Here is a 14,083-nt window from a genome sequence, read left to right on the forward strand (position 1 = left end):
AGGCTCCCACTGAGCAGAGGGCCTGATGGAGGGCTCGATCCCAGGACCCTGGAATTATGACCTGAGTTGAAGGCAGAGGCTTTAACCCACCAAGCCACCCAGGTGTCCCTAATTTGTTTTTTCTTTTTTTTTTTTTAAATATTTTTAAAAATTTGTTTGTTCTAAAAGAATATTTACGATGTCTTATTTATCATATTTACTTCTAAGAAACAGTTAAAGGCATAAGCTCACACTGAATTAAATATATACATTTGCTACTTTGAAAAACAAAAATATATTAAAATTCTGAAATGATCAAAGAGGAAAAAAAATTGACAGGGGATTAATATTATAGAACTTCACCTTGGTTTTATTTAAATATTTGTGTATTTCCCAGAGCAGGATCTGTAACTACAGAACTGTGACTATGGAGCATGAAAACCACAAACTATTAACTTCTTCAGGAAAGGAACCATGTCTTATTCATGTAAACGCAAGACCTGGCATGGAGAAAGCCCTCAATAAATGTTTGTGACTTCAATTAGGTAACAATGACTAAAGATGATAAGAAATAAAACATTTCTGGGACGCCTGGGTGGCTCAGTTGGTTAAGCAGCTGCCTTCGGCTCAGGTCATGATCCCAGCGTCCTGGGATCGAGTCCCACATCGGGCTCCTTGCTCCACGGGGAGCCTGCTTCTCCCTCTGACTCTGCCTTCCACTCTGTCTGCCTGTGCTCGCTTTCGCTCGTGCTCTATCTCTGACAAATAAATAAATAAAATCTTTAAAAAAAAAAAAAAAAGAAATAAAACATTTCTGGAATGATAAATTCTTACCAAAAATAGAATTATAGACCACCGAAGAAGCTAAAAGAGAACTTACAGTCATATAAAAATAATTTATATATATGGAAAGGTCACCAATGTTTTTTTAATAAGTAAAAAAAAGAAAGCTAGTTGCTAAATCACAGTACTCTAATTGTTTGTAAGAAACTGATTAAAAGGCAACTGAGTAGCTCAGTCAGTTAAGCGTCTGATCCCTGATTTTGGCTCAGGTAGGGCTCCACGGTCAGTACAGAGTCTGCTTGAGATTCTCTCTCCCTTTCCCTCTGCCCCTCCTGCTTCTGCACGCATACTCTCTAAAATAAATAAAATCTTAAAAAATTAAAAAGAGGGGCGCCTGGGTGGCTCAGTGTGTTAGAAGCTCTGCCTTCAGCTCAGGTCATGATCCCAGAGTCCTGGGATAGAGCCCTGCATCGGGTTCTCTGCTCGACAGGGAACCTGCTTCTTCCTTTTCTCTCTGCCTGCCTCTCTGCCTACTTGTGATCTCTGTCTGTCAAATAAATAAATAAAATCTTTAAAAGAAAAAAAATTTTTTTTAAATAAAAAGAAAACATGCTAGGGACGCCTGGGTGGCTCAGTTGGTTAAGCAGCTGCCTTCGGCTCAGGTCATGATCCCGGCGTCCTGGGATCGAGTCCCACATCGGGCTCCTTGCTCCACGGGGAGCCTGCTTCTCCCTCTGACTCTGCCTGCCACTCTGTCTGCCTGTGCTCGCTCTCGCTCTCTCTCTCTGACTAAATAAATTAAAAAAAAAAAAAAAAAAAAAAGAAAACATGCTAATTTAAAATTAACAATTTGTTCCATGTGCAGTTTAATTCTACCCACACTTCACGTTTATAAAATTTTCATCAACAAAGTTGACATACATATATTTTCAAGATTAACACGATACCTGGATGCTCAAAATTTTGAAAATCTTTCAGAGATTTTGGTACAGCATGTACTGTAATATAGGGTCCTACTGTAGAAATTTCTTTTATAACAGATCAACTTACGACAAATGGATAATGGCCTTTCTTCTAAAAATCCACCTCCACTTCTAATCCAGAATTGTAAGTAAAGGATACTTTTTCTGATATCACAAGCATTTGTAGTTAACAATGTTATAAAGTCTTTCACATCAGTTCTAAAGTTCTCAGCCAAGCAGATCATCTGTAGGTAGCTGGCAACATTTAGCTGAGAAAAAGAGAAACAGAAAGAAAAAAGAAACATGGTGAATGGTGGAATTAACAGAAATACATAAGTAATACACATTTAAAAGTAGGACAAATTTCACTAAAATTCACACTATCTTAGCTCTTGAGAATGAAACTGATCTGGAAAAATAGAATAAAGGAATATACTTTCCAAATTAAAAATATTTTATATAACCTTATTTCAGTAACTATATACAGTCTAAAATATAAAGGAAACTTTTATGGGAGATTTTCTATAAACCCTGAAGGCAATTTTATTAAACCTTGAGAAATTCCCTTAGTATTAAATAATGGTACAACTTGATTGAATATTTTACAGCCATTAAAACTATAAATATGAATACTATAATAATACTGATAGTTTTTAAATACCAGAGTTACAAAATTCTATCAATACATGTACAAATGCATAAATGTAAATAAACAAGAAACACTAGGGGAAAAAAACCAAAAAGCAAAACTCATGTGATTTCTTTTTTTTTTTTTTTAAAGATTTTATTTATTTATTTGAAAGAGAGAGAGAAAAGCTAGAGAGAGAGAAAGCATAAGCAGGGGAAGAGGTAGAGGGAGAAAGGGAGAATCAGGCTCCCCTTGGAACAGGGAGCCCGATGCAGGACTCTGGGATCATGACCTGAGCCGAAGGCAGAGGCTTAACCAACTGAGCCACCCAGGTGCCCCTGGGTGGGCAGTTTGAAAAATTTGAAAATCAAATTTTCATTTTATTTGATGTTCCATCAATATTGCTATGATTTTTTTTGTAAAACAACAAAACATATACTATTCTCTTCCCACTGTTTATGGAAAGCTTCTTACCTGGAAAAGCTAAAACAAATAAAATTGCATTTACATTTTATAGATTTTATAAGACCACTAGCATTTTTACCTTAAACAAGACAATTTAAAAAATTATTTCTCCTATTAAATCTCTGACCTCATTCTATGTATATATATTACTCCTGCATACTTCTGGGACTTCTGCTTCACAAACTAGGAATTCTGCTTTCAATAATGAACTACCTACTATCAGACAAACCTTGCCATTAGTAATAATGATAAACTCTATCACCAACTACAAATAAATATAAAAAGCAAATGATTTGAAGGGACAAGAGAGTAACCAAAAGCAGAAGATAACTGAAGGGAAAATCAACAATTAGACAAAAGAAAATGGCCCTGGGTGAATCCCCACCCCCATCTCATTCCCTCTAAATTGATTTCTGACTTAGGGCAGGATGCAGCAGCATAGCTAAAACTCAGACAGAAACTCACAGTGTTACAGGCTTGAACCAGAGGACAGAGTTTGGGATGCTGGCAGTAGTTGGAAAGTGAGAGGGGATGTCTGTGAAAGTAGGGAAACAGATTCTAGCTAAAGAAGACTGCAAATCCCTGGCTGACACCTGAACTTCACATGTGTGAGCCTGTCTCAAAGCAGGCAGCTAAAACTAAAAGAACTGGGCCGAAATTTTAGCTGCTACATGTTACAGGGTATTTATTCAGAGGAAGAGAACCGAATCCAGAGTTTCTACAACATATCACTCGCAAAGTACAGGATAAAACTCTAAACTCTAAAACTACTACACATACAAAGAAGCAGAAAAAGTAACTAACTCCTCAGAGACAATCAATAGATTTAATCACAAAGTGAAGAAGATGGGAGACAAACCATTAGACACTCTTAATCTCAGGAAACAAACTGAGGGTTGCTGGAGGGGAGGGGGAAGGGGGGATAGGGTGGTTGGGTGATGGACACTGGGAGGGTATGTGTTGTGGTGAGCGCTGTGTATTGTATTAGATTGATGAATCACAAGCCTGTACCCCTGAAACAAATAAGACATTATATGTTAATAATTTAAAAAAAGGAAAAAAAAAGATGGCAAAATGTATTTATTAGCAGAATTTTAAAACAACTAGTAAAAGTATGCTTAAAGAAAACATGCTCATAATGAATAAGAAAGTCCAGCAGAAAAGTAGAAGCCATAAAAAGAAGGAAACAGGGGTGCCTGGGTGGTTCAGTTGTCAAGCATCTGCCTTTGGCTCAGGTCATGGTCCCAGGGTCCTGGGTCTGAGCCCCACATTGGACTCCCTGCTCAGTGGGGAGCCTGCTTCTCCTTCTCCCTCTGCCATTCCCTCCATTTGTGCTCTCTGGCTCTAACTCTCTGTCAAATAAATTTTAAAAATCTTAAAAAAAAAAAAAAGAAAAGAAAAGAAAAAGGAAACAGCAAATGCAAAACTAGAAATCACAGTATCAGAATAAAAATTTTACCGGATGAGCCTCGGAAGAAAGGAGGTGGCAGGAAAAAAGTGTCAGTTAAATTTGAAGATTAATCAATATAAATGATCAAACCAAAAGTACAAACAGAAAAAAGTTGGGAGGGGGGGAACAGCATTAACAGCAGGGCCCTGAGCGGCCCCTGAGACAATGTAAAATGTCTAACATACTTGTAATTAAACTCCCAAGAGGGAAAGAGAAAATGGGCATGAAATAAATTTGAAAAACTAAGTATAAAAATGTCCCTTATTGAAGGAATGACATGTATTTACAGATTGTAGATATCCAAGAACCACAAATAGGATAGACATGAAGAAAAGTAACACCTAGGCACATCACAGGCAATTGCTGAAAACTCAAGTAAGGGGTGCCTAGGTGACTCAGTCGGTTGAGCCCTTGACTCAGGTCGTGATCATGGGGTCCTAGGATCGAGCCCCACATTGGGCTCCCTGCTCAGCAAGGTGACTGTTTCTCCCTCTACCCCTCCTCCTTGTTTGTGCTCCCTCTTTGTCATGCTGTCTTAAAAAAATAAATGAAATATTAAAAGAAGAAAGAAAACTGGGGTGCCTGGGTGGCTCAGTGGGTTAAAGCCTCTGCCTTCAGCTCAGGTCATAGTCTCAGGGTCCCGGGATCCAGCCAGCATCAGGCTCTCTGCTCAGCAGGGAGCCTCTTTCCTCCTTTCTCTCTGCCTGCTTCTCTGTCTACTTGTGATCTCCGTCTGTCAAATAAATAAAATCTGAAAAAAATATATATATTTTTAAAAAAAGAAAAGAAAACTAAAGTTAAAGTTAAAGAGAATATCTTGAAGGCAGCCAGAAAATAATGACATATTACCCAGGAGGGGAAAACAAAAAGGTAACATAATCAGAAATACCACTGACCAAAAGAAAAAGGAATGACATCTTTAAAGTACTGACTCAGGGTGCCTGGCTGGCTCAGTTGGTAGAGCATGTGATTCATGATCTCTGGGTGCTGAGTTCAAGCCCCATGCAGGGTGTACATGCAGTACATGTACAGTAAAAAAGTACATGCAGTACTTAAAAAAAAAAAGTACTGATGGAAAAACTGAGAACCCCCATTTTTTAAAAAAGATTTTATTTATTTATTTGACAGAAAAAGATCACAAGTAAGCAGAAAGGCAGGCAGAGAGAGAGAGGGAAGCAGGCTCCCTGTTGAGCAGAGAGCCCAATGAGGGGCTTGATCCCAGGACCCTGAGATCATGACCCGAGCCCAAGGCAGTGGCTTAACTCATTGAGTCACCCAGGTACCCCGAGAACCCAGATTTCTATACCAAGGGAAAATACTCTTTGAAAATGAAGTTAAAATAAAGACAATTTCAAGTAAATGAAACCTAATATAATCTACTGCCAGCAGACTAGCTCTATAAAAATTGTTAATGAAATTCTTCAGGCTGAAGAGAAACGAAATCTAAGAGAAAGTCAGATCTTCAGGAAGGAATGAAGTCTATTAGAAATTATAAGTATATAGGTAAACATACAAATTATAAGTATATAGGTAAACATAATTACCTTCAAACATACACAGCTGGCTAAAGCAAAAAAGCAGAGCATTATATTGGGGAGTTTGTAATGTGTAAATGTAAAACATTTGAAAACTAAAGCATACAAGATAGAGGGATGGCAAGTAGACTGATATCTTCGCAAGGTTCTTAGATTTTCTATAAATTAGTGTAATACTAACACTACACTATGAAAAACTGAGGCACGTTGGTGGCTCTCAGTCAGCTGGGTGTCTACCTTCGGCTCAGGTCATGGACTTGGGGTCCTGGGATCGAGTCCTACATCACGCTCACTGTTCTGCAGGAAGTCTGCTTCTCCCTCTGCCTCTGACCCCCCAGCTCGTGCTCTTTTTCTCTCAAATAAAGAAAATCTTTAGGGGCGCTTGGGTGGCTCAGTGGGTTAAAGTCTCTGCCTTCGGCTTGGGTCACGATCCCAGGGTCCTGGGATTGAGCCCTGCATGGGTTCTCTGCTCTGCAGGGAGCCTGCTTCCTCCTCTGTCTCTCTCTCTGCCTGCCTCTCTGCCTACTTGCAATCTCTGTCTGTCAAATAAATTTAAAAAAGAAAAAATAAAAATTAAAAAAAAAATCTTTAAAAAAATACACTATGAAAAACTAAGAATGCATATTATTTCTGAAGATACTACTAAAATCTATGTCCTAATCCATTTCAAATGGCCTAGAAACCAACCACCAACATCCTTCATAAATGTAGACATGAAATTCCCCAACAATATATGAGCAAATCAAATCCAGAACTACAAAAAGACATAACACATCATGACCATATTATCCTAAGAATGCAGGACTGCTCTGACATTCAAAAATCAACTAACATCATTTGCCATATTAATAGAATTAAAAAGATGAACATATGATTGCTTCAAAGGTAGAAAGTATCTGACAAAATTCAACACCATTGACAATAAAAACACAACTAACTGATGAAAATCAGCTAATATCACGCTTGCTGATAAGAGTGCCTACTTTAGCCCCAAATTCAGGAACAAGGCAGAGATGTTCACGTTTAACCCCTATTTAACAGTGTACTGAAGGTTTGCTGGCACTATCACATTAAACTACCTTTTATAGAGTTGTGACATGATTTATGATCAGAATGAAAACTTACAAGCGAAGGAGTAGTGAAATTAATTTCTTCAAAACAGCCATCAAACATTAAACTAAATGTTGGATCTAGAGGAAAAAGAATTTTTAAAAAACCATTAAGACTATTCATTTTTCCAGTTACTTTTTCTATGAAAATATTCTGTATTTCATGGGTAATGAGAATATCATGTAAATTATAAATCATTAAAGGAACTGAATTTCTGTCTTGACCTAAAGCAACTTGTGATCTTTAATTAAAATACCATGTACCCTTTGAGTAACATGATTTATATCAGTATTTTTAGAGTACAGTCACTAACAGTCAAATGAGCCATTAATTTGTAAGTGGAGTCTAACATAAACACATTTTCCTACAGAAATCCACAGCGGAGATACGCTACTGAATACGTGCAATGAAAAAATATTAGAAAACAGTGTTATAATTCAGTGTTTATAATGAAACAAACAAACAAACAAACCTGTATGAGTCTTAAAATTGAACACTGAATGGGAATTATTAGGAAGGTGGACCAACTCCAGGGGCAACCAGCTGGCTCAATAGGTGAAGTGTGTGACTTTTGATCTTGGGGTCATGGGTTCAAGCCCCAAATTGGGTGTAGAGATTACTTAAAAAAAAATCTTAGGAAAAAAATTAAAAAAGGAAGTGGACCAATTCCATTAGGCTGGCTATGGCTTACTTTGACAAAATATGCAATAATTCATATGGAAGTGTTCTCAGGGAATAAGGAATGGCTAAGTTCAATATTAAGGCACTACAGAAAAAAATTTTTATGGGCTCCATAAAAAGTTCTGTCCAGTGAGTAACATTTGGTGATCCAATAATAAGTATGAAGAAGGGGCATAGAAAAGACTCTGTTATCGCCCCTACCAAAACACCTTTCCTGGATAAAATTTCTTTACCTGCATTCTACGCTATTGTTGGCATCCTAAATATCTAATACTCTACACAGTGATTCAAAATAGTATCCAGTTCCACACCACTGCTATTCACAAGGTAATAGAGTAATTTTATAATTACTCAAGGTTGTGGATCGATAGTAAATTTAAAGAATTCTTTACTTAAAAAATGATCTAGGAGCCTCCAAATTTTAGGGAAAAAGACTTAATTTACTAGCAGACTTTTAAAGGACTATTTTTAACTAAAATGAGCAGCTTTCTCAAAATATTTAAACCAAAAGTAATTAGTTGCAAAATCACTGTTACTTACCACTAGTAGTAAGAATCACAGGTCTCTTAGTTGTTGCCATGAATGTTTTGATTGCACTCAAAAACCCAGCATCTTCTTCAAAAATGACATCAACCTAAGAGCCATTTATGACAATACTGTATTGAGTAACAAAAAATTTACTGGATATGTTACATATACATAATAGATATAGTATATGTCTGTTAGGGACAAAATTTATGAATTCATGAAATTTATGAACAGTATGGTTCAGCCCATACTGAAAGCTTAAAATATTTTGAACTATTAAAAGTAAAAAAAAATTACCAAATATTAAACCAAAAAAATGGAGTCACCTATAATTGGACAAGTATGAGTCAGAATAATTTCTATAATCACTGAACAATAATTAATAATCCTGAATTGCATTAATCATCTTTCTGAAAAATTCTATGGTTGAGAGTTTCACTCACTTTTAAATTCAAACAGATTACACTGGGGTACCTGGGTGGCTCAGTCAGTTAAACACTGGACTCTTGATTTCCACTCAGGTCATGAACTTAGGGTGCTGAGATCAAGCCTCACATCTGACTCCACACTCAGGATGAAGTCTGCTTGAGATTCTCTCTCTCACTCTGTCCCTCCCCTCATTCGTGTACACACACGCATGCTCTCTAAATAAATAAAATCTTTAAAAAAGTTTTTAAACATTTAAACAGATACAAGTATTCCCAACTTTCTTGGCTATTTTATAATACTTTATAGTAACACATATAGTAACCCTTAGGTTAAGTTCTTATTATGAGATAAATATATGCCCATGAGTCTACCTCCTCAAAAAGAATGAGAGATGTTGCATTTTTCCTGTTGGGTTCCTCAGCTCCAAATTCTTTGACATTTGACTTGGTTGTGTTTGCAGATTTAGTCTGAGTAATTGGGTTTTGTTCACAAGAATTTTTTATTCCTGCATAAATAAAATATTAGTATTTTAGAAAAAATCAACTTTTAATAGAACACTGGATGCTTCTGTGGAATAAACTCAAACTGAAACCCCCTATCAAAAATTAAACAAGGGGGAAAAAAATTGAAACAAAATATCAAAACTCTTATATGTAGGACCTTCAGTATAGCTGAGGTTTAACAAATAGCAACAGAAACTCAGGAAATATGATAAAATTTTTATGTATCAGGGTCATTAGTATTAAAAATTGTCATATACATTTTGTACATTTAATGCCTTACCTTTATTATTTTCCAGAAGCACTACTTCTTCATTATTTTTTGGCTTGGAAGACACTTTAAAATAATTTGCCAAAGTTTTAGGTGGAAGTGTTCGTTTTGGTATGTTAGTTTGTGGTGACGGTGGAGGAAGTTTCCTTGGCGATGTAAGAACTTTCTTAGGGGAGCTTAATTTTTCTGCCAAAAACAAATTTACTGAAGGATGAGTATTCTAAAAGTTAAACGGATGGTAAGATTGAGTTATTCACAGTCTATACTTCTACTCTTACCAGCTAAAAATTAATATAGAAGTTTCCTTTCAATCTCATATTCAAATACTGTATACAAATAGTACTGTACTGTTACAGTTATTCTATTATCAGAGAAGGTAAAGCCAGTCATTTGGAAAAGACATTCTTTTCCAAAGAAACATACATTCTTGAAGCAAAGAATGTTCAGAATCCCTCCATTCGCTTTCTCTCCATTGGCTGGAGTTCAGAGGAGGCTGGAGGAAACATGATAATGGTACATACGGAGAACATTACAGAACACTGTTATCCAACTTCAGGTTAGCTCTATAGTAAATGGATACTGCAAGCAGAGAATATGTTTTTCTAGAGATGTAGTGAAGGACGGATAGAAGTTCTACAGTCCCAAGCATTTATTCCAGAGCATGTCCTTTACTCTCCTCTAAGTGCTCTGATTCAGTCTTCACATGTTCAAATTCTGTTTGTTATTTTTTACACCCCATTTCCACAGATCTTATTATATCCTTTGTATATTATAGGTGTTTGAAAATTGAGTTTGCCACTTGCAACGACATGGACAGCAAAGATTACTCAGAAGGATTTTCCTAAGTAATGGGACAAAATTAGTTCTAAACTAAATGCTGCTATCGCCTCCCCTAATACAGCATAAAAGACCCAAAACAATCAAACTTAGAAAAAAAATTGGTCATGGTAACACAGAAAATATAAAAGTCCAGCTTCTAGAAATAAAAACTACAAAATGTGTGAAATACAAAATACATTAGATGGCAAGGACAGCATACCACATGCTGCAAAAAATATTTGTGAACTTCAGTAGTTAGAAACTATCCAAGAGAGGAACAAGATAACTGCAAACCTGAACAATCATCGAACTGAGACAGGTTAGCAGCATTATTCAGAATAGAATGTGGTGGGCGTCTGGGTGGCTCAGTGGGTTAAGCCTCTGCCTTCGACTCAGGTCATGATCTCAGGATCCTGGGATCAAGCCCCGCATCAGGTTCTCGGCTCAGCGGGGAGACTGCTTCCCTGTCCCCCCAACCCCTCAGCCTGCCTCTCTGCCTACTTGTGATCTCTGTCAAATAAATAAGATCTTTAAAAAAAAAAAAAAAAAGAATAGAATGTGGTATGGAAACAACCTGAGTGCCCACCCATGAATGGATCCAGATGTGGTTTCTATACACAATGGAAGATTACTCAGCCCGAAGAAAAGACATCCTGCCGTTTGGAACAGCACAGATGGACCAGGAGCACATCAGACTAAGTGAGGTTAAGTCAGAGAAAAGCAAGTACTCTATGACATTCCTTATGTGTGGATTCTAAAAAAGCCAAACTCAAAAACAGAGAGTAAAATGGTGGTTACCAGGAGATGTCCTGGTGGTTACCAGGACAAATGTTTAAGGGTACAAACTTGCAATGAGTAATCAATAAATCCTAGAGACCTAATGCACAGTATAGTAAATACAGACAATATATTATAATCACCAAACTTCCCAAGGCCATAACTTAATTATTCCAACCACTAAAAAGAAATAATTATGTAATGTGATAGAGGTACTAATTACTAATTATCAACACAATGGCAAACATACTGCTATATAAATGTATAAAATTAACATGTTGTATGCCTTAAATATATACAATGTTATATGTCAGATATATTTTAATTAAAAGAAAAAAATAATGCTTGGAATTTTCCAAATTTGATAAGCTATAAACCCATTCATATAAGAAGCTCAACAAACCCCAACCACATGAAACATGAAGAAAACCACACGAATGCACATCAAAGTCAGAGTTGCTAACAATGAGTGACAAAGAGAAAAATCTTAAAAGAAGCAAAGAACAGATGACTGAAACACATTATATATATACAAATCCATGAGTTCATCATAATACTGAAAAAAAGTAAACTACCCCAAAACTCACTGGACAACCTCAGAGATTACTAGGGCATCATTACTCTGTGAACTGATAAATAAAAAGAAAGAATGAAGCATTTCTCATGCATTTCCTGTACAAACTCTATGTCAAAGTGTCCAGACAGTTGATGAGATATGCTTCTCAGAATTTTAACTAATAAATTCAGAAAGGCTAAGTGAATTACAAAATCACCCATTTTCTAACTTTCAATGAAATAATCAAGCTACTTGATAAAGATCATTCATGGCTACAAAATACTATTAGTTCAAAGAGTGATGGGGGAACTCTTTAATGAACAGATCAGCCTGGAAACAAGTGAACTCATCAGTCCATGTTAATATCACATAGCACACAGCCTTGCCTAAGCATATACATAGCCCTGAAACAGAAACTGAATCTAATCAAGCCCACAGATCTGCCAGTTTACAAGTAAAACAGGGAAGAGGAATATATTAACTTATACCATAAAGATACAATCAGCCATATCTAAAAATGTGAGAAATTTTATGAAAAATGACCCATGTTCTTCAACAAATAAATGGTATGAAAAAGATGAAGGAATTATTAGGGAGACTGAAAGAAATTTTTAAAAGCATTAATCAGGGGCGCCTGGGTGGCTCAGTGATTTAAAGCTTCTGCCTTTGGCTCAGGTCATGATCCCAGGGTCCTGGGATCGAGTCCCACATCGGGCTCTCTGCTCAGCGGGGAGCCTGCTTTCTCCTCTCTCTCTCTCTCTCTCTGCCTGCCTCTCTGCCTACTTGTGATCCTGTCTGTCAAATAAATAAAGTCTTTAAAAAACAAAACAAAACAAACAAACAAAAAAAACCATTAATCAAATGTAGATGTAAACCTTGTTTAGATCCAAATTTGCACAAAGCATTTAAACAACAGAAAGCCAAAACAAGAGTATGTATTAAACCAAATTAAGGTATAAAGTTAATTTCATTAGGTTTAATTATAATACTGTGGTTATGCTTTTTTAAAATTCCTTATCCAGGGATGCCTGGGTGGCTCAATCAGTTAAGTGTCTGCCTTTGGTTCAGGTCATGATCCCAGGGTCCTGGGATCAGGTCCTCCATTGGGCTCCCCACTGGGGAGTCTGCTTCTCCCTCTCCCTCTGTCCTTGCTGGTATGTTCGCGCGCTCTCTCTCACTCACCCTCTCAAATAAATAAAATCTTAAAAAAAAAACAAGTCCTTATCAAGGGAGCCTGACTGGTTCAGTCAGAGGAGCGTGTGACTCTTGATCATGGGGTTGTACACGTCCCATGTAGAGATTACTTAAAAATAAAATCTTAATAAATACATGAATAAATAAATAAGTAAAGTCCTTATCAGAGATACCTGTGAAGTATATATGGGTAAAATTATATGATGGTCTTAAGATTTGTTTTAAAACTGTACAGGCAAAAATTAAAACAGTGTGTGTATATGTGTGTGTGTGTGTGTAGGAAAAGATAAAAAAAATGAATGGCAAAATGCTGATTACTAAAATTCTTTCTTGTATATTTTATTTATTTATTTAAGATTTTATTTATTTATTTGACAGAGAGAGAGATCACAAGTAGGCAGAGAGGCAGGCAGAGAGAGGGGGGAAGCAGGCTCCCCGCTGAGCAGAGAGCCCGATGCGGGGCTCGATCCCAGGACCCTGAGATCATGACCTGAGCTGAAGGCAGAGGCTTACTCCACTGAGCCACCCAGATTTTGTTTTTTCAAAGATATGACCTAAGGACAATAGTTTACTTACTTGGTGACTTGCCCAGGTTGTAACTATTGAAAAAGCAAGGTTTTTGAGAGTTCACACCTTGCTTGTCCACTTGATGGGACTGAGTGGCTTCCTTCAGTTGAGAAAGAATTTGTCTACCACTGCGCTGAGAAGATGCATTGACTTCAAATATCTAAAAGAAGAATATATGAAAGTGAGGCAGAATGGTTGGTTTTCCTTTAATTCAAGTATAACTACAACATTAACATTCTCCCAGTGTAGCTCCTACTAACCTTGAATCCAAGCTCCTGAGCACAAGCATACACTGCAGCAGTTTTTCCCACTCCTGTTGGTCCTGTTATAAGAACAGTATTGCAAAGGCGAGTTTCTTCTTCGTCATCGGAACTGCCTTTAAAATCTATGCTATCCGATGGATCTGAAAAATTATTCAAATGCAAATTATCATTTGATAATTGCTCAAGCAGCAACTCCATCTCATGAAACCCAATGATCAAACCTTACAAACTTCTTGCCAGTAAATGCTGGAAATTTAATTTACAAAAGCTACAAAATCAAATATAAAATACCAGTTAGGAAATTTTATATGAATATTTAGCTAATCTAACTCAAAATGTCCAGTCAAATGGAGAAAAGGACTCAAAATACCTTCCTGTTTCTCATCTTTTTTTCCCTTCAAATTTTGTCTTTCCTCCAATTCAGCTCTTCTCTTCCAGTCTTTCAACCAACTGCCATAAGAAAATGTATGTTAATAAAAATAATGCACAGAATAGAGCTATATCTCTTTGAATCAACTAAATAGTGAAATATTTTTACATGGGCATGAATATTTTTAAATGAATTTTTTTACCAAAACACACAAGA

The 14,083-nt window shown here is 36.6% G+C and overlaps 2 protein-coding genes across 3 annotated transcripts in view; one reads left to right on the forward strand and one right to left on the reverse strand.

Moving 5' to 3' along the window:
- Positions 1-10,545, forward strand: part of TEFM (transcription elongation factor, mitochondrial) — a 45,140-nt gene extending 34,595 nt beyond the window's left edge. The window contains exon 6 of the mRNA XM_013053574.2: positions 10,097-10,545. Coding sequence (XP_012909028.1) covers positions 10,097-10,111 — 15 coding nt within the window. The 3' untranslated portion in view covers positions 10,112-10,545. The remainder of the gene's footprint in view (positions 1-10,096) is intronic.
- The window catches only part of ATAD5 (ATPase family AAA domain containing 5), a 47,584-nt gene that overhangs the window by 4,993 nt on the left and 28,508 nt on the right, over positions 1-14,083 (reverse strand). For both annotated transcript variants that reach the window (XM_004747055.3, XM_004747054.3), the window contains exons 12-19: positions 13,868-13,947; positions 13,495-13,637; positions 13,244-13,394; positions 9,334-9,507; positions 8,922-9,055; positions 8,134-8,227; positions 6,928-6,992; positions 1,813-1,993 (exon numbers count right to left, since the gene is read on the reverse strand). In XM_004747055.3, coding sequence (XP_004747112.1) covers positions 1,813-1,993; positions 6,928-6,992; positions 8,134-8,227; positions 8,922-9,055; positions 9,334-9,507; positions 13,244-13,394; positions 13,495-13,637; positions 13,868-13,947 — 1,022 coding nt within the window. The remainder of the gene's footprint in view (positions 1-1,812; positions 1,994-6,927; positions 6,993-8,133; positions 8,228-8,921; positions 9,056-9,333; positions 9,508-13,243; positions 13,395-13,494; positions 13,638-13,867; positions 13,948-14,083) is intronic.

The sequence above is a fragment of the Mustela putorius genome, unplaced genomic scaffold (genome assembly GCF_011764305.1).
Source record: "Mustela putorius furo isolate JIRA1106 unplaced genomic scaffold, ASM1176430v1.1 tig00003962_pilon_pilon_pilon, whole genome shotgun sequence".
Taxonomy (NCBI): Eukaryota; Metazoa; Chordata; class Mammalia; order Carnivora; family Mustelidae; genus Mustela; species Mustela putorius.